Source organism: Numida meleagris, chromosome 1, assembly GCF_002078875.1.
Source record: "Numida meleagris isolate 19003 breed g44 Domestic line chromosome 1, NumMel1.0, whole genome shotgun sequence".
NCBI classification, from domain to species: Eukaryota; Metazoa; Chordata; class Aves; order Galliformes; family Numididae; genus Numida; species Numida meleagris.
This window is the reverse complement of record NC_034409.1, coordinates 15,339,304-15,359,601: the sequence shown is the minus strand read 5'-3', so window position 1 is coordinate 15,359,601 and position 20,298 is coordinate 15,339,304. Positions and strand designations below refer to the sequence as shown.

Below are 20,298 nucleotides of genomic sequence, written 5' to 3'. Positions count from 1 at the left end.
GGCACTACCTTATCTCCTCAGTTTATGAAGCCAAATGAAAGAGTTATGAACAGAAAGACTAAAAAAGGATTACTGTTGAATACTTTTAGTCTTCTACTGTGGTCGATGAGATGGAAGTCGCGCAATACAAAAGGGTTTAAACACAGTAAAGCTCCACTTTAAACCTAATTCATTCTCTTACTCTTTTTCTACCTTTTGGAAGGCTGCTCACACATCTGCTAGAATCAGTTTCTTTGTGGTCAGTTCACTATAATTTGCATTTTTCTCTTTGGAGGACATAGAGTAAGCAATGTTATCCTTCTCACCTTTTCATTTCTGAGGCATTAGTGGGCTTCTGTTCCCCTCCATTCTCAGTGGCTTCCCAGTGCTTCCAAAAGTACATTCCAGGACTGGGACCACATCTCTTGTTTAAGAACCATTTATATATATTTATAAACTTAAAATGAGGAGAAAAAAGCTAAGAATCGATAGCACGACTTGCAATTTTCTGCTGGTTGCAGATATGGCATATACGAGGGCTGCTCCAAACGTAATGTCTCCTATTTTATTACACTGGCCTACAACAGCAGAGGCAGATTTTGGTGGTATGGCAGCAGAGGTTGAACCTTCCCCCCAGTATTCCATTACATTCTGTCACCGTGCGACAGATGGCAGCAGAGGGGCATTCTGACAGAATGGTGTCTGATGTGGACGTGCATATGAAGCAAAGGTGTGTCACTGAATTCCTCCATGTGGAAAAAGTGGTACCCACTGACATTCAATGACATTTGCTGAATGTTTATGAAGACCGAACAACAGATGTCAGCACAGTGAGGCAGGGGGAGGTGTATTTCAGCAGTGATGACAGTGACCTGAAAGACAAACCATGCTGTGGATGATCATGCACAGCACAAAATGAAGAATGTCTTGATCAGTTCATTCAGGGAAATTGTCAGATTATGACCAGGGCACAGTGTATGGAGATGAAAATCAGCTTCAAGGAATTGGAAACAATGGTGGTAATGTTGGAATATCGCAAAGTTTGTGCCAGGTGGGTCCCATGAAGGTTCACACAGGAACAGAAAGAACACCATGTGCAAGTTTGTCAGAACTTATTGAACCAGCACAAGGCTGAAGGTGACAGTTTAGTGGACTGCATCATTACCAGTGTCAAGATGTAGTAACACTACTATGAGCCACTGTTAAAGCGGCAGCGGATGGAGCGTCAGTACGTGAATTTCCCATGGACAAGAAGTTCATGACACAACCTTCAGCAGGTAAAGTGATGTGCAGTCTTCTAAGACAGCAGTGGGGTGATTCTTCTGGATTTCCTGGAACCCAGACAAACTACCAACTCTGACTGCTATGTAGCAATGCTCACTGTTCTGAAGGCCTAAACTTCCAGAGTCAGGCCAGAGAAGATAACCTTCTCCTAGCAACATGATAATTCCAGGCACCATGCCAGTATGAAGACTGTCAAGCACATTGCCAATCTTGGCTGGACAGTCCTACCACACCCACTGTATAGTCCAGATTAGGTGCCTTCTGACTTCCATCTGTTTGAGCCAATGAAACATGGACTGCATGAGCAACATTTTCCTAGCAATCATGCCATCATAGCAGCTGTGAAACAGTGGGTCACCTCTACTGGTGCAGATTTCTATGAGTGTGGCATGCAGGCCCTTGTTCATCACTGGTGAAAATGCATAATTAATGGTGTTGACTATGCTGAAAAATAGTGTTTTGTAGCTTAGAATTTGCTCTATCAAATAGCGTTACTGTGTTCTTTCTTGTAGTTTCCATGGAAATAAATAGGAGGTATTACTTTTGGAGACTTGGGTACTCCAAATATAACTAAGACAGACTAGCAGGTAGCAGCAGTAATTTTTATTTTCTTATAGGTGCAAGATGCAAATTTGACAGTGATATGGAAACATGCATCTCATAAACAATGTTTGAAAAAAAAAAATCAGTCTTGGCTGTAAAGAAAAAGGATCATGAAAGTCATAGACTTTCTCATAAATACTTCACAAATTTAGAATAATTTAAAACTTTCTTCTTTCTTTTCTCTAAAGCTGATTGCTCCCCAGATCGTCACATAATTGTCCATGTTACTGGTCTCCACTGGTGGTATGTTTTATTACCCTAATGCCTTTAGGAGAAGTTTCATAACAATCCCGGTATTATACTAATTACAGTAATCCCTCTGAACAACATTTTCAAAGTCATTTCCAACTGGAGAAATGAGCCTTTCCATATGAGTTCTTCCAAGGGAAGATACCAACAGCCAGAAATGTTAACATTTAGTAATTTAAAACTCCGGGGCCCTTAAGACGGTATCAAATTCTGGATAAATTAAATCTTTCAATGAAGAAGAGGGCAGACGTTTCAATGGCTACAGATTCAATTCTCAAAACACAGCAGTCTACCACGTCTTGTTTTCCCATATAGTTTGAGCACCCCTTACCCTACTCTGGTCCTCTCTCACTGAATGCGTATACACTTACCCTTTAGCCTGGAAACTACTCTAACCGCTCACATCAGTTTTTCCAAGCATAAAAACCTCAATTCCCTTCAAGAAAGTGTTAGCCACAGTAAAGTAGGCTTTTTCTCCACAATAATCCTCCCACGAACCTGTACCCAGTTCCAACAGGCTCTTTGCTGACCAGCATCTACACCCTTTAGGCAGAGCTTCCTGAAGGTCCTACTCCAAGAGCCATGAGATTCTTCTCATTGTTTCTTTCTTCTGCGGGTACACCCTCCCCAGGAGGACCTGGATTTTATTTTTCCAGTCTTTCATATGACACTCCTTCTATTACCATACTCAGCAGATACATGGTTCCACCAGAGGACACTCCATCCTAACTGGTGCTGCTGCCACAGTTGCACAGTGGTTCAGGGTGGCTCAGTTTGGTCAGGAAGTGGATGGGAAAATGATTTTGTCAACTGCCTCAAAGAAGACCACACTAATAAATCTGTAGCTCCTTGGCAGAAGGTCTTCTCCCTGCCTCATCATGGAATCACTGCTTTAGCTCAGTCTCTATGAGAAATATTAAAAAAAAAAGAAGTGGATTTTCTCAAAAATATTGCTAGGGGTAAAAAACGGTATCTCTCTCTCCAAACTGGAGAAGATACAAAGGTCCAAATTACAGTAAATCAGTATATACACCACTGAAGAGCATTGTCAGTAATGGACTTCAGTATTTAAAATACGCCACGAGTAATTGTTATCCAAGTCTGTCCCACCTATGTCTAGTAACACTGTATTACATTACTGGGGCCCCCAATACAAGAAAGATGGGGAACTGTTAGAGAGGGTCCAGAGAAGGACCACAAAGATGATCAGAGGGCTGGAGCACCTCCCCTCCAAAGACAGGCTGAGGGAGCTGGGCTTGTTCAGCCTGGAGAAGAGAAGGCTGCGGGGTGACCTCATTGCAGCCTTCTAGTACCTAAAGGGAGACTCCAAACAGGAGGGAGTCAACTCTTTACAAGGGTAGATAACGGCAGGACAAGGGGAAATGGTTTTAAGTTGAAGGAGGGAAGATTTAGATTGGATATCAGGGGAAGTTCTTTACCAAGAGAGTGCTGAGGTGCTGGAACAGGCTGTCCAGACAGGCTGTGGATGCCCCGTCCCTGGAGGTGTTCAAGGCCAGGTTGGATGGGGGCTCTGAGCAGCCTGGTATCAGATGTGGAGGTTGGTGGCCCTGCCTGCGGCAGGGGGGTTGGAGCTTGATGGTCTTTGATGTTCCTTCCAACCCAAGCCATTCTATGATTCTACGATTCTACATTATTTTGGTAATTTGTCTCTAGGGAGGCAAAGTACCAGATCCCTCTTGGCATGAATATTCTGGATTGTAGTGAACTGACTGGAATTTGAATAGAATACTGAGTAGCAAGTGCAATTTCAAAAAAGGCTTAGCAAGCCTTCTCAGAGAACTGGAGAAATCACAAGTTCCTTTTTAATTTCAGGAGAACGCTGCTTATGTGGGCATGGGAGTCCACTATATTCATGTGTGTCCCTCTCTGAGCAAAAGACCAACAGGCCAAAATTGAATTTTCACTATCAGTATGATCCCTAGATAACTGCATTGAAGTTTGAAATGCATATTAGAATTGGCCTCAAATCCAATGAGACCTTAACATACAGAGCAACTCTGTGTAGTTCTATTTTTTATGCGATCCGGTGGCTGTAAATTCAGCTGGCCTTAAAGCAGATCTTGTGAAAGCAGTATGGTGCTGGATTTGAAACCTTTTTTAGCTAACAAGATAAAGTTACTGTACACAAGACCAGTGCAAGAACAGCCTTTGTCCAAACAGACACTGAGGAAAGATATTCTGCTATACTTCCAAGTACAGAAAATAATAGCATTTTTTACAATACACCCTTCTAACTTTCACTGTTATATTATGGTGATGTGTCTGCATTCAAACAAAGGGCACTGGCAGCAAACTAATTATCTAATAGCCTCCAGAATACAAAATCTATACTTCTTGCAGAGTACCCACCAATGCCAAGTCATTTCCTGAGTGCAAATACAGTATGAGCATTACTAGATGTAAGTTTTCCCCTTTTCTCTTTACCAAGGACAGTAATATTGTATTCCACGATTTTATACAGCTAGCCTGAGACAGATAGGCCTGACTAGCACAGTAACTGGGCACTCACAATGTGAGCCCAGATCTCCAAAGTACACCATCAATTTGAGTGCTTTAAAAAAAGCAGTTTACAAGAAACAAGAAAACACTGTGTTTTGCACTGATAGGCAAGGTTAAAAACATATATCCAAGTAATTTAATTTAATTCTATGAAAATATCGCTGCCTTACATCTCAGAAATATTACAAAGATAGACAGTAAGATTTCTGCAGGTTTTCCTGCCCCTTCCCTCCTGCGGGCCACCCAATAGCCACAGTCCCCTGGGGGTATCCCTGCCCCAGCATCGTTTGCCCGCAGACCACAGCCTCTTCAGAAGTCTTTTGCATGGAGTGTCACCTTTCCAGGTCGCATTCCAGAATAGCGACTTTTCCAGGTAGCACATCTTCAGAAGCGTGGCTCCAGGATTACTCTCAGCAGCTGTGTTTCTAGCCCCTAGCTGCTGCCACTTTCCTTCTGAAACGTGTTTTCGCAGGGCCTTGTGTGCTCCCCTGGCTGGCAGAAGCTCTAGCTGGCACTGGTTATTCACATGGTTTTCAGAGCTGCCTGGAAGAAGCCATGACTGTCACAGAGTGGGTCAGGGCCTCCTTCCACACAAGTCACACTGCTACTCAAATCCTGACATTCATGCCTAATACAGTTTCCCATCTGTTAAAAACTTGAAGTACTTGCCTAGTTTTTAAGCTTAAATGCTGTTAGGGACATCTCATCAATTTTGTTGAAAGACGTCTTAATTCAATACAGAAATCCCTGAATTTAATCCATCAAGGCAACAGGCCACTGAACACTCTTCTAAATTGGTTAAAAAAACAGTCTGCAATATGCAAGATACTCTTCTCTGCTTCTTCAAAAATTTCCTACATCGGGGCATGATATTACCTATGTCTCCATTTAAAAAAAACCAACACCTTTCTAGCTTAGGAATGTCAAAGGCCCTCCTACCTTCATGCATCTGTTTCCCAGGAGGCAGAAGTAATCAAAGGTCTACTGTGAAATCTCTCTCGAGAAACATTTGATTAAGATCCAACAAATAAAAACTCAGAGAAGTACTTAAATATTTCATACTGTCTCATGACTCAGTATTCAAGTATGTATCCCATCAGGACACAGTTACATGTCCAAACACATGATGGAAGCATGTTTGTCTCGGGGCTTATGTCTAGAGTGAAAGAGTACAGTACATGGTATTCTGAGGAAAAAAAAAAAAGCCTGGGCTTATAAAAAAGACAATGAACCTACAAATAAAAATAGATACGGAGAGTTGTAGAGAGGGAAAAAATGACCAAAGACAATATAATCTAAGGATTAGTCAATAAACAATACAGGAGTGCTTTGATTCACCACTTTCAGGGAAAAAAATAAAAAGGAAAGAAAGAACTACAAAAATACTTTGTGGTCTCAGTCCCTTGATAAGATTTTATAAAATGTTCAGATTTTAAATCAAAAGTCTCACCACAGCTAAATTCATGGGAATGAGTTTGTTGGGATACAGTCATGCATTAAGAAAACTTAAAGAGGAAGAAGAGGAAAATGTGTGTGACTGTCTTACATATCTGGTAATATGAACTCATGAAAAACTAAAGATCACGTATCCAGAGACAAATTAATGCAATTTTATTTTTCCAGATTTTGATTCTCAGATTAGCAGACACTATGTACTAGCAACAACAAGTGCTTCCTGTTTATCTAGAAGTATGCTGCCTGGATTTGAAAGCAATCTAGAACAACAGAAAGTTAAAAAGAAAAAAAAAATACTTTTCTACATTCATTGATTTTAGGAAAACGTAGCTTGATTGCTTAACTAAGGGATGACATAGTTCAGGAATGCAAGAGTGGTTACAGAGTCTTTAACATTCCTGTTCCTGTAACAGGAGCTATAAGCACAGCCAGCACTGCTTTAAGTAACTGTCACAAAGACAACGTAAACCCAGCAGACATCACAGTAATCCACTAATCTCATTTTTAATCCAGTGTTTACACATTTGAAATATATGATGAGGAAAAACAATAAAACACTACATACTTACTCGGATCAGACTTAGAAAATGTATCTCTGTCCAAAAGATTTCTGTTAAAAAAAGAGAGAGAAAAGTAATCTTATTAAAAAGAAGATACCATTGCAGATATTTTTAATGATATCGATCAAGAATCTGCTTAGTTTTCTACCCTTCTAACTCATAACCTTTACTAAAAGTCAGTCAGCACTATCAGTTGAGTTTTCTCACCTTTGTTTTTGTTATATATTTTGGATTTGAGCAAATCTTAGCTTAAGTACTCTGATGTCTTGAAGTAAAAAGCAAAATTTTGAATGTTTGAATGATGTCTTGAAGTAAAAACCAAAAACAAAACAAGCACATTAACATATACAAGATACATCAAAAACAAAAGTAACTTTAGATCCAAAACTTCTACCACAGATTAACATGCTAGCTGAACTAAAAAACGGTGTACTTTATTTAAAAGAATGGTTATGACAGAGCCATTACCAAATATCTAAAGAATCTGGTGTGGATGAGTAAGACGAAACAAAACTAACAGGTAAACAGAACACAGGAAACAGAAACAGGAAAATTCTAAATACCTACAAAATACCTAGGAAAAAGTTGGAAGAAAAGTTTCTTTGTTACAAGACCTAATATCAGCCATGCTTCAGCCAGCTGTGAATCATACACAAATGAGGAGACTCATTATTACCAATAAGTCTAGAGAAGTAGGACTGACCACAAAACCATTCTCAGAATACAGTTATCAATATTTCATCATCCAAAATTCAAATACACAAATCAATAAAGTTTAAATTATTCTGACAAGCCAAAAAATGGTCTGAAAACCATCATTTTCCAATGATGGAAATCACTGAACAAGAAAAAGCTATTAAACTTAGGCAGCTAGTCTAGGTTTGGTATTACTCAAGAACAACAGAAAACAAATAAAGAAAAGGTGGATACACAGCAGCAATGCTGAAATGGTTCTAGGTATCACAACAGGCCATGAATTGAATGCAAGCCAAAAATCTTGTGCCTTTCTGAGGAAAAAGGGAATAAACAAATGAAAATTCCACTTTGGAAACTTCTCAGTCTAGTCATGTTTTCTTCTTAATACTCAACATTCAATTCAAGCAATAAAGCAATAAAGTTTTAGGCAGAAATAATGAGAAGTCTGTGGAATATACCTACAAAGAAAACACTGCTACATATTGATGCTGATCCCCAGGTAGACAGAACAAGTAGGAACACGCTTGACCTTAAGCTGAATTCTCTGTACTTCAAGTGCTTAAGTTGAACTTTATTCCATTGTTTTACCATCTTTCTTGGTTAAAGGTAGCCAGACGTGATATGAAATCTCTGCCCCTGAATATCTTTAAGAACAAGTTAGGTAGCTGCAAGTCCTGAACAGTTCTTTGATCCTACCCTGGAGCAAGAGACAGATTAAATAACCAGTTTACATCCCTTACAATTTACTATTTTTAATAATTAGTGAGCCTCTCTAAAGGTCAGCATTTATTACTCTCATTCAGGTCTAAATCACATTAGTTTCATGCCTCTGCATAGTGTTGAAATGCATATGAATACGTTGCTAAATGCAGGTTTTCTAAGCGGTGCATTTACACTTCAAGGAAAAGATACTGTGTCCTCAGTTTAGGTACTGCCAAATCCACAGTTCAGAACAGGCAATATGAAAAGGACAGCTTTAAAAGAACCTTTCACTTATTTTAGCCAAATCATTACAGTTATTACTTGTGAATGAATCTAAAGCCTGCACATTCTTCAGATCTTCTTTATTCAGAATGGGATTTTTGCATACCCATTTAATTATATTGAGAGAGACTGGAGTCAATCTTAAGCAACAATGTGCAAATATAAATTGAAATATTAACAAAGCAAGTGAAAACAGTAATTACAAATCTATTTCATAATGACCACCACAAACAGCTTCAAAACACAGTACAGGAGGTTTTGCAATATCAGAATTGCCAATCTCAAACAAAAATTGCCTTCTTTTCCTTTTTAATTTATACATACTTTGATACGTCATTAATTCATGGCAACTGGAATTGTTTTTATTATCCAAAAATGCATTCCTACAAACCTAGAAAATTTCAGGATTAAGAGTTACATGGAAGAAATAGCACCTCAGCTCATAGCATAGGCCTCCCATGCTCATGCTTTTCCCAGCCACTAAGCATTCGCTGTCAGGGACCTAATGAACTAAGAACACTTCAATACAATCAGCATCCCTGAAAGGATTCTAAGGATTGAGATATCAAAGTCTGACATCACAGTTCAGCTCAGTAAGCATCGCCAATGCACAGCTTTGAACCGATACAGCTTGTAATATCTTCAATTCAACACTTTGTACATTTTACCATAAATAAAAAGTGTCTTCAGCAAAGTTTGCAGACACCTGATTTTCCAAATTCTTAATAACCAACTAAAATATCAACACAAGAACTTAACAGGCTGTTCAAGCAACGTAGGCTTCAAAGGGAACTTAAGAGGCCTATGTCAACAGGAAAGAAAGGTCTGTTTTGTTCATCTAACAGCTCAAGAGGCTGCATAATTTCCTCAGTGTATTTTCATTTTAGTGGGAAAACAATCAAAATGCTCCTTTAAATGTATGAAAACTGCAAGTCACAAAAGCACAGGACAATCTGCAACCAAAAGAAGTGCTAAGAGCAAAAGGAGAAAGAAAGTTGGATGTATTTCTAGAACTTCACGTAGTCCTTATCCCCTTAATAGTCTGAGCAGAAAATTTTTTGCTTACAAAAGCATTCTCTTTGGCAGTACACTATTTTCTCAGGAAAGTTCACAAATTCAAAAGCAAGAAAAGCCAAAAACTTGTTACTTCCTCCTAATCAAAATATCCAGAAAAACAGACTTGTATTTCAACTGAACATAGTGAGGATATTCTTTCTATACCCCCTATGATAAATAGTGCAGATAAACAATGCAAAAAGAAAACAAAAAGAAATTACTATAAATCATGTGGATTTTTTTTCCCTCTGGAGAAACACGTACATCAAACACCTACCGCAAAGAACTCTGGGAATATCTGTGCAGAAAGTGCTATTCTGCAGTCACAGATCCTGAAGGAATTCATTTTGCACCTTCCAATACACTTGCAGGAGCATAGATGACTAAGGGAAGAAAAAACAATAGGAGCCATGGCAATAACACCTACTTAGTCTGCTCTGGAAAGTACAGAGGAGATCAGAAATACTGGAATAAAGATTTCTTTATCTGTATAATGAGAGCAATTTCCCAAGGAGAAAAAAAAGAGTAAAGAAGAAAAGTTAAAATGCCTTGTGTGGAATCACCTTGTTCATGCAGTTTCATGAACTCCACAAACACGTCAGTATGTCTATGACAGTTTCTGCCCAGTGCTTTCCTTCAAAAAATTCTTGACTATGTTTAGTGTGTTTAGCATAAAACTTGAAGATCTTGTCTATAATTCAGATTCTTTAAGATCCACTGATCAAGTTAGCAGTGTTTGCTGAACAGAAATCATTGCTATATGGCTTTGTATGATCTGAATGTAATATACGTATAACATATACGTTGAGAAAGACAGCTCTACCTTAAAAACTAGTATTTACTCACCTAATTCACATATAATTTGCTTCAAATTTGACTTTTTTTAATGTTCAGTATACTAACTTCCTGTTCTGTAAGCTTTTAAATTTAACCCTTTGTTATACTTAACTGCTATGCAGAAGTAAATTCAATTCCTCCACCAGAAATTACAGAAATTTGGCACCGAAGAACAAACAGGAACTACAGCACTGAATATTTTAAAGTCTGTTCCTCTAGTTTCAAAAAACTGTTTGTATTACTGGAGAAATACCTGTTTACACACTGTTTTAAACTAAAACCCCTGATGATAAAACTGAGATTTACTTCAGATGGATTTGTTAGAATCTCTCCAGGTGCTAAAGTTTCCTGTTTCTCTTCACCTTCAGATTACACGTAAGAAAACTCCTATCAGAAATAGTGTTGATGAAACTTGTATCAGTGCTTAAGAAACTTGTATCAGAAATAGTGTTGCCAGTAGGAGTAGGGAAGTAATTGTCCCTCTGTGCTCAGCACTGGTGAGGCCGCACCTCGAGTACTGTGTCCAGTTTTGGGCCCCTCACTGCAAGAAAGACATTGAGGCCCTGGAGCGTGTTCAGAGGAGGGCGACGAAGCTGGTGAGGGGTCTGGAGCACAGGCCTGATGAGGAGTGGCTGAGGGAGCTGGGATTGTTCAGTCTGGAGAAGAGGAGGCTCAGGGGAGACCTTATCGCTCTCTATAACTACCTGAAGGGAGGTTGTAATGAGCTGGGGGTCAGCCTCTTCTGACTAGTGAGAGAATGAGAGGGAATGGCTTCAAGTTGCACCAGGGGAGATTTAGGCTGGACATTAGGAAATACTACTTTTCTGAAAGAGTGGTCAGGCGCTGGAATGGGCTGCCCAGGGAGGTGGTTGAGTCACCGTCCCTGGAGGTGTTCAAGAAACGTTTAGATATAGCGTTGAGAGACATGGTTTAGTGGAATTATTGGTGGTAGGTGGATGGTTGGACTGGATGATCTTGTAGGTCTTTTCCAACCTAGCTAATTCTATGATTCTATGAAAACAAAGCGTCCTGGGTATCAGCTAGGATGGAATTAATTGTCTTCACAGAGCCGTGTATGGTGCTGTATTTTGGATTTTTCATGAAATAGCAGTGATAACACACCCATGGTTTGTTGCTGGGCAGTGCTTGCACAGGTTGAAACTATTTTCAGCTAAGAAGTGCTGCCTGCCAGCGAGTGGCTGGTGTTACTCAAGGAGCTGGGAGGAGGCAGAACCAGGACAGTTGACCCAAACTGCAGACAGAGATGTGGTATAGGGCTTAACTATAAAATTGGGGGTAAAGAAAGAAGTGGGGGAGGTGGTAAAGAGTTAAGACATCTGTCTTCCCAAGTGTCCTGGGTCTGGCTGGGATGGTCTGACTTTCCCCACAGCAGCTCATGTAGTTCTGTGCTCTGCACGTGTCGCCAGAGCAGCCGTGACACCACAGAGATGTTTTGGCTACCGCTGAGCAGGGCTGGCTCCAACACAAAGCCATAGGCTGTCGGTGGGCAAGAGGTGGGGAGGGGATGCAGCCACCCATCCACCAAAGGGATTTTCCGTACCCTACGCTGTCATGCTCAGCAATAACAGCTGGAGGGAGGTGGGAAAGAAAGAGAACTAAGGACACTGATTACAAAAACATTTGCCTTCCCAAGCAATCAGCACACGTCCTGAGGGGCTTGATTCACAAGAAGTGACCGAACTTTGCTGACTGGAAGTATAGAATAATTTTTTTCCTTTTGCTTCCATGCAGCCTCTGCTTTCTTCTTTCATTAAATTGCTCCTGTCTCGAACCCACAAGGCATTTTTTTGTCTTGTTTCTTTTTCTTCCACCTCATTCCCCACCCCTCCCCACCCCTGTAACCATTACACATGACGTGCTGAATGAATTCTTTATTTTGCTTTGCTTGCGTGTGCAGCTTTTGCTTTATCTATTAAACTGTCTTTATCTCAGCCCACCAGTTTTCTCACTTCCACCTCTTCAACTCCCCCCCACGTCCCGTCGGGAGGTAGAGGAAGTGCAAGGCTGCGTGGTGCTGCACTGCCTACCAGGAAGTGCAGCATCAGGTGGATTGCAAACACAAAATTTAGTTGCCTATGCAAGACTGATTTTTAATTTTTAGAAAGCATGTATTTTAAATATAATATATTCTTATATGAGCATACATCACTTTTCTCAGAGTATACTTGAATTACTCCATGGGGAGGCTTGTATGATGCTGTGTTTTGGAGTTGTAATGAAAGTTGTGGCGATAACACACCCACGGTTTTTTGCTGAGCACTGCTTGCACAGAGCCAAGGACTTTTCAGCTTCTCATGCTGCCCTTCCAGCAAGGAGGCTGGGCATTTGTCTTCCCAAGAAACCATCACACATGATGAGCCTTGCTCTCTCAGAAGTAGTGAACACCTGCCTGCTGAACGGAAGTAGCAAACGAATTCCTTGTTCTGCTTTGCTTGCATGCGCAGCTTTTGCTTTACCTAGTGAACTGCCTTTATCTCAACCCACAAGTTTTTTCACTTCCACCTTCCCAACTCCCTCCTGCACCCTGGGTCAGGGGCAGTGAGCTGTGTGGCACTGAGCTGCCTGCCAGAATTAAACCACAACAATTCATTAAACAAATGTATTTTCTCCTTTAATATCAGGCCCATGTATCTTTTTTTCAAAGAACATCCTGAAAAACAAATTTCCTTTTTTTTTTTTTTTTGTTCAGAACTGTATCTATTTCACTACTATTTTTATTTTAACTGTTTTATATCACAGTAGTCAATGTCTCTCAACCTTAATTGCTACCACTGGACTTCCAACGGTCAGCCCTAGGTAAGGCAACACACGATCCAAACAATCTACTTAAGTGAAGAGCCCACTTGACTTCTTGCAGAGTAATTTACTGAATATTCTTTTCAGTTGTAATGCTAGCTTAAGCAATCATCTTTCCCCAGCTATTTACACTCTCCTATATTCTGTCAGGAAACAACAAAAAAGAACCTATTAGCCTCCAGATTCAAAATGCCCTGGACCTAAGAGTAGATCAGACAATTTCTCAAAATTTTATCTCCTTGTCAGAATGACTGCTTCTTTTAGGAAAGGCCTGGAGGTGAGAAAATGGTGGCTCTCCTGACCAAGAGGCAGTTAGGATGATCTGCTCTGATTACCTCCACTCTTTGAGGCACTTGAAGAAAGTAAACATATCTCTGATAAGCAAGCTTAAGAAAACATCCACAATATTCCTCTGGAGAAGTAACTGGCTCTTCTTGTTCACAAGAAGATGAAGAAATAATTGTCAGCCTCCCAAGTAACATTAATCATCAGATTACAAAACATCCTGGTTCAGAAGTGTTTCTCTCTGGAGAAAGAGGGAAGCAGGGAGGACGACTGGAGCAGCATAGCTTATGTAAGTTTTTATGACAACACACAAAAAATATTATCTGACTAGATGTATAAAAACAGTTTTAGGACAATACCTCTATTAAAACTGCTGACTGGTCTCAGGGGTTAAACCATCAACAAAACAGTGGTTTTGCAGCAGTTGTCTGTGGAAACTGACAGGAACGAAGAAAGGCTTGTGCAGATGAAGCAGACCTACATGAAAGTTGAGTTGTTCCATTTTAAACAAAAGAAAGTCCATTTATGAACACATCCTGGTTTTGGCTGAGGTGAGCAAACAGCTCACATCACAAACTGGTTGAACTCTCCTTCAGCACAACACCAATTATCACTTGAAAACAACAGAATGAACCTGCTACATTAATATTTTTAAGGCTGGACGTGTAAACAGACTGTGGCTCTGAGCTTCCAGATTCGTATCGTGGGGGACGGCACTGAGGATTCCTGGCAGTCCAAAGCTCTGGCAGTTCATTCTAAGGTCAGCTCACTGGTCCTCTCCCAGCTACTTTTACTCAGTTGATCCAAATCCATGGAGATGCTGTTCTAGTTTAGATGTGTTTTAACATAATGTATAATAATGTTTAAAGCACAGAAATTGTTCTCACACAGTTTTTCTGAAACAATTCTTTAAAGGGTATACATCAAAGAAGTCATTTAGAAAGTGAATTTATACAATGAATGTAATATTCCCTCTCAGCCATTGTGGGATGGGGGAGGAGGCATTGCTTACAAAGGCAGTGAAAGAAAGAAAAGAAAATGAGGAAAATTAATAGAGAAAGCCTTGGTACAGTTAAAGCTGTACACACACTTCCTACTACCTAATCCTTTCTCCTCTTTCCCCTGTATTACCTTTCTGAGGCCTAGAATAGTTGGTTTCAGCTGTGCAAGGGTGTAGCAGTGAGTCACCAGTAAGCATCCCGCATCCTGGCTGGGGAGGAGGAAGCTCCTGGTGGTAGCAGTGGAGGATCAGGTCATTTCAGGAGGATTACGATGTTGATGGTTTCCTTTTCCAAATTCTGAGCCCCACTTGGGGCTAGTTTTCCAACGCACTGTTACACCATGATCTTTTTTTGTTGGTCTGCAACTCCATTTTGCACTCAAACTTACTATATTTGTTTGTTACACCTATCTGGTTCCTGCTCTTTGGTTTCATTATTATTCCAAAAAACAGCTTTGCCCATATCCCAAGTCTGTACTACTTTAAAGACCACTGGTGAGGTCTCCTCCGCAGGCATCCCATACCTCCTCTTTCCACCCTCTGCCTCTGCTACTCCACCTTGCATCCTGTGTCCCCACGGTGCTCCTCCGCGCTACACCATTCTGTGACAGTCAGACACCTTACTCTGCACTGAACAACTACCTGCTACGGCTATCTACAGAAAAATAATGGCTATGCCACATCATTGCACAAGACAAACTATCTAAACAGTAGCCACTTGACCATTAGAAAAACTGCTTTTGTAGCCAAGGAAATCCAAACAAAGCACCAAGTAGGCAAAGACAAGTTCAGACAAAACCTGACAAGTCCTGAGACTTCACATGATACAGAACTTGGTAACTGCTCCTAACAGCTGCAAGACTGCATCTACAGGGCCACAGATCTGCCTTAAATTTTATAATTAATGTGCGTTTGCCTAAAGTTAAAAAAAATACATGCACACATAGGAAAACCAAACCACAGTCTATCAGGAGCACACCTCTATGACTGATCCAATGGATGCTGTCACCCATTTATGTATTTTTCTTGAAGCCAGCTGGCTGTTTAGGTGGTTCCATTTCAAAGAAAAAACGTGCAAGATCAACCTTCTGTTGTCAGCCATCCATAAACGTGGATAAACAGATTTTGAAACCAGCCTGGACACACATACACAAAACTGCAGGAAAATGAAAAGCAGACTTTGAATCAGGATGAATTTTATATTCTGTGCTCTGTACTGCACAGAGTTACAAGCTCAAATAATTTATTATATCTTTTACCATTGCATCTTTCTGCCATACAGATTCCTAAGAAAAAACATGGAGATAAGCATACTGGCTGGAGAGAAGAGAGCTTACTAGAAATCAGTCCTCATGACAATCAACGATAAAATTAAACATGCTGTGGGTACCACAACCACTAGAAAGGAACTGCTTAAGACTTTTAGGCTGTCATACAAATGGAAAGACAAAAATCCTGAGGCGGTACATTTTGTTCCTCCATGGAAGAAACCTGAAATTAGATTATTCTCATAAATGAGAATAGGATTTGTTTAATTCCATTCATCCCATTCATTAATATTAAATTTCTGTACAAATTGTGAAGCAGTTTAGAACTGATCCAAACCAGGCACAGACAACCAATTGTACTTCTGAACCAATCATAAGGAGTCTACGCTGCCTTCCTGCACATTATGTCTGGCATGGGAATACAGAAAGTGCAGAACCCATCCAGCATGAACATGGAATGATGAGGACAGTTCACTTGATCCTTCATAAAGCCTAGCAGACCTATGTCAATGTTTTACAAGACTTTTACCATCTCTCAGGTAACTACAGCATAATTGATGCATGTCCTGGTTTCAGCTGGGACAGAGTTCATTTGCTTCACAGTGTCCGGTACGATGCTACGTTTTGGCTTTAGACTTGGCTTTATGACTAGAAGTCATAAAATGATCAAACTACTTCTTCACTTTCCTACAGATGTGCAGAAATAAGGAAGATAATTCTGTTTGACAACTCCTCATTCAGCAGGTAAATAAACACTAACATGATGCACCATGAAACTCTTTACTTCCTTGCAATATAAGGTTTCATAAAAGGCTGTGGCTTAATCAGGATACTCGAGGTCAGTCCACCCAGTAACCACTAGGAGCAGATATCACCATTATACTGATCACGACAAAAACTGAAAAGCTTGAGATCCTACTGTGTATGTAACTTCACTGACAGCAGGGAAGATGAGAACAGACTGTGACACTTTTCCAACATTTAACTCGATTGCAGTCAACGAAGGATATGACCAGACAGGGTCACGTTCTGGTAGACACACCAGGGCAGGCACACATAAAAGATGAGCAATCTCAAATGTTCCTGTTACTTTCTTCCCCTTAACACAGTCTGAAGCTCACCACAAGCTCACTTGAGACCACAAGTTTCTACCTGCAGCTGGTAAGCACAGATTCAAGTTTAGACACAGGCCTATAATCGGTGAGCTGTGCAAATGCATCTTTGGAGAAAGAGAAACTTTTTGGTTGGAAAATAATAGCAGAGTAAAAGATAAAAGAATAACCTATATTCTCTTTTACACATCAACTGGAGGGTCAAGGTCTTGATCCCATCTCCCACCTCATGACAATCACCCAAAGCAATGCCAGTCTGCAATTTAAAAAAAACAGACAGCGTAGCAGGTCTTCATCAGACCATGGACACACTCCTGTGCACATGATGGAGGGAGCTACTGGGCACAGAGGGAGATGGCTACAAAAATAACTGACAGACAACCATGGACTTCTGCCAACATCAGAGGATCCTTCCAGGTATCACATTTAAGTTGTTATGCCACATTAAATCTGGCCCTTGAGCCAAAGAATACAGATTCCTGATAAAAATAATCTTAGAGGCTTGGAAATCTACAACTTAGAAGTGTTGGAAAAAGACCAAACTTTTTGTTTGATTGACACTGAATAGTAATAATTAGAAAAATTAATTTCTTGCTTTTCTAGCACTTGCAAAACTACAGCCAGTGCTGGCACTCAATAAGCAGCGAGTATCATGTGAAAGGTTTTTAGTCATAAAGAAACCCCAAGAAGAGTATCAACTAACATCCAAGGCATCTGTTGAATGCATTTTTCATAGACAAAATATCACCCATCGTGTGAGATGCACCTCTCCTAAAGGCTGCCTCCAGCCCCTGCACCAATCCGGGCTGGCTTGCAGAACATGAAGCACTGCAATCCCACCTGCACAGTACTGACACCCAGCTAGTCTGATCCCATGGACAGCATGGGCATGCCAGGGACAACGACTTATGAAATGCCAACAGATGAACCACACCAAAATGTGAGTAGAAGCTGTATCTTCACTGAAAAATAAGTAAAAACAAGCAACAAAAAACACCACAGAGGTAAAAGTATTGACTAGAATCAGAAATTTGTGGCGCAGTCAGACATGAAACCTAACACCTTGCACTGCTTCACCTGCCACCCAACTACAGCACATGTACAAATTGGAAGAAGATCCCTTATTTACTATAATCAAAACAAATATTTAAAACAATATATATATATATATACACACACAAAAGACTAATCATCAGCTGGTAACTACTGATGTAAACTAGAGACCAAATTGGTATTACAACTCTGTAGATAGCAAGGGAAAATTAATGACGTGACTCTAACTGTTTTTAAATAATTTCTCTGCATATGTCTGAAACTACATAGCTGATTTGAATTATGAAAGAATTTTCAGCATTTGCTGAACTTTGCACGCTTGACCCTCACTGTATTTCACAATTTTGTTTAACCCTACTTTTCCAGAGCTTTAGCCAAGGAATGTTTTTACAGATGAATCACAACCATGTGTTTGTTCATGGTTAATCTCTGCCCCAATCATTTCACACTCAGGTCTGAAACACGATTTTGCAATCAAAAGCTGTCACTGCAGCACACCAAGAAGGGAATCACCTTGGAAATTCCTACCCTACATTTGACATCAAGAGTTATCAGGATGAGAAAACATTTTTAAAAGTTTTTTTTTTTCCTTGTTTAAGCAAAACAGATGCGGCTTTTGAAAATATGTCAGAGATACATACAAAGAAATTAACATGTAAATGATGTCCTAAGGTTAGTTATAAGTCAGGTAATTAATGTCAGAAATGATCACCTTGTTGTACACCTGCAGTTACTAACTACTGGATGGATTTTCAAATAACTATAAAACTTAGGCTTGAAGGAGACGCTGCAGGCTGATACAAACAGCCCTTGGAATCAAAAAAACTCCCTTTACATATGAACTGGGTCAAAAGCAGCATTAAGAATTTTGACATCTGTAATTTTGATAGGCTATCTGAAGAACCTGAAGTAATGCCAGGGGTCCCGTCTGCTTCAACACCTAACAGCATGCCTTCTGAGCAACCATGGGCTCTGTGCTTGCTGCAGGTAAACTTTGTGGAGATGGGCTGAACATCAGCACATTCACATCTCAGCTACTGACACCTTCAGTATTCCAAATTCAATCTTACTACATTTGTCATGGTCTCAGCTTTTTTTTTTTAATGATAAAACACCAAAGCACACATAGTAAATATACTAAGTATATTCCTTTAGTTTAAAAAAAAAAATTCCCTTCGTAAATATATCAAGGGAAGAGAGGGAGTGGTCTGATTGAAGTTCCAAGCCCTGAACATCCGTCCTCACAGAAGCAGTGCTAACAGCAGTAACTCCTGGGCAACCACAGCAGAAAATGGAGCAGCGTGGCACAAACTTTGTCTCATTTCCCATCAGGAAATAACATCAACAGTTCAAGTTATCCACGAGAAGCTGCGAGTTCTGCTGCCGGGAGGAACCCCTGCTCTTCAACTGCTGGGGCATATTTAGAGAGACAGGGAAACGAGAGTGAAAAAATAAACGTAAAAATTCACCAAAAAAAAAAAAAAAATCCAGAGCGCTACTGGAAATGTGTCTGTGCTTCATAGAGAGAAAGCATCATTTCTGAAATCCCGGCGAACAACCCGGGGCCAAATAAACATCGAGGAGCAGAACTGCACACAGTGCGCTCCGTGTTACGGGTCGGCATTTCCAGCAGCAGCGGTCGGGCAAAACGCGACGAGGCGGCGCGCCAGGTTTCCGAAGAGTTTTGCAGGAGAGCCTTAAAACTATATGAAAGGATTACTCCGGATGGGAGTTTTTTCCTTCCCCTCCCGCGGCACTTGGGACAGCTCCAGAAGTTAAATGCCCGCTGAGCAGCGCTCCCCCGGCTCGGCTCCAGCGCCGGGCGCTCCCCACAGCCGCGGCTCCGTGCCCGGGCAGGCAACACAGCTCCGGCGGCCCCGTGCCCGGGCAGGCAACACAGCTCCGGCGGCCCCGGGGCTGCCCGCGGCGCGGACTCCCAGCGTGCCTCCGCGGGAGGGGAAACCGCTGCCCGCCCCGGGACCGCCGCGCACCCACCGCCCGCTCCGCGCCGCCGCCTCACCTGCAGGACACGGAGAGCTCCACCTTGGTGGCCGGGATGCTGGAGCTGAGCACGTTAAAATCCCCCACGGACGCCATGTTCGGGAACCCACCGCTCCTGCCCAGCTTCTGCTGCCCCGGCGGCTTCTCCAACCCGAACATGAGGCAGCGCGGAGGGCGGCCGGCAGCGCAGAAGGGAGGGACGGAGGGGAGGAGGCGGCGCCGGGCGGCCCTTCTGCGGCGCGACGGCCGCTGACCGCGCGCGGAGTCCCGGGCGCGCCCGCTCCGCGCCGCTCCGCACCGCCGACTGAGGAGCGGGGCGCTGACGTCACCGCAAGCGGGAGCCGCCTGAAGGGAGCGGAGCCGGCTGCCCGCCGCCCGCCCGCCCCTCTCTTGCCTGCGCCGACGCTCCCGTCCCGTCCCGCAGCCGCTGGCCGCCCGTCCTCCCCGTCCGCCGGGGAGAGAGTCACCGCGCCGCCAGCGCCACAGCAGCTCCGCACGGGAGAGCTCTGCCTGCCCAGCCGACTCCTCCGCTCGCCTTA

The 20,298-nt window shown here is 41.7% G+C and overlaps 1 protein-coding gene across 4 annotated transcripts in view; it reads right to left on the bottom strand.

The window, feature by feature from the left end:
- CPNE8 (copine 8) overlaps positions 1-20,071 on the bottom strand; it is a 94,920-nt gene extending 74,849 nt beyond the window's left edge. The window contains exons 1-2 of one of the 4 annotated variants that reach the window (XM_021384639.1): positions 19,779-20,071; positions 6,660-6,700 (exon numbers count right to left, since the gene is read on the bottom strand). In XM_021384639.1, the coding sequence (XP_021240314.1) occupies positions 6,660-6,700; positions 19,779-19,918 (181 nt within the window). In that variant the 5' untranslated portion in view covers positions 19,919-20,071. Of the gene's footprint in view, positions 1-6,659; positions 6,701-14,456; positions 14,763-14,849; positions 14,985-19,778 lie in introns of those variants that run through there. The other 3 variants (XM_021384642.1, XM_021384640.1, XM_021384641.1) reach the window with 3 other exon arrangements.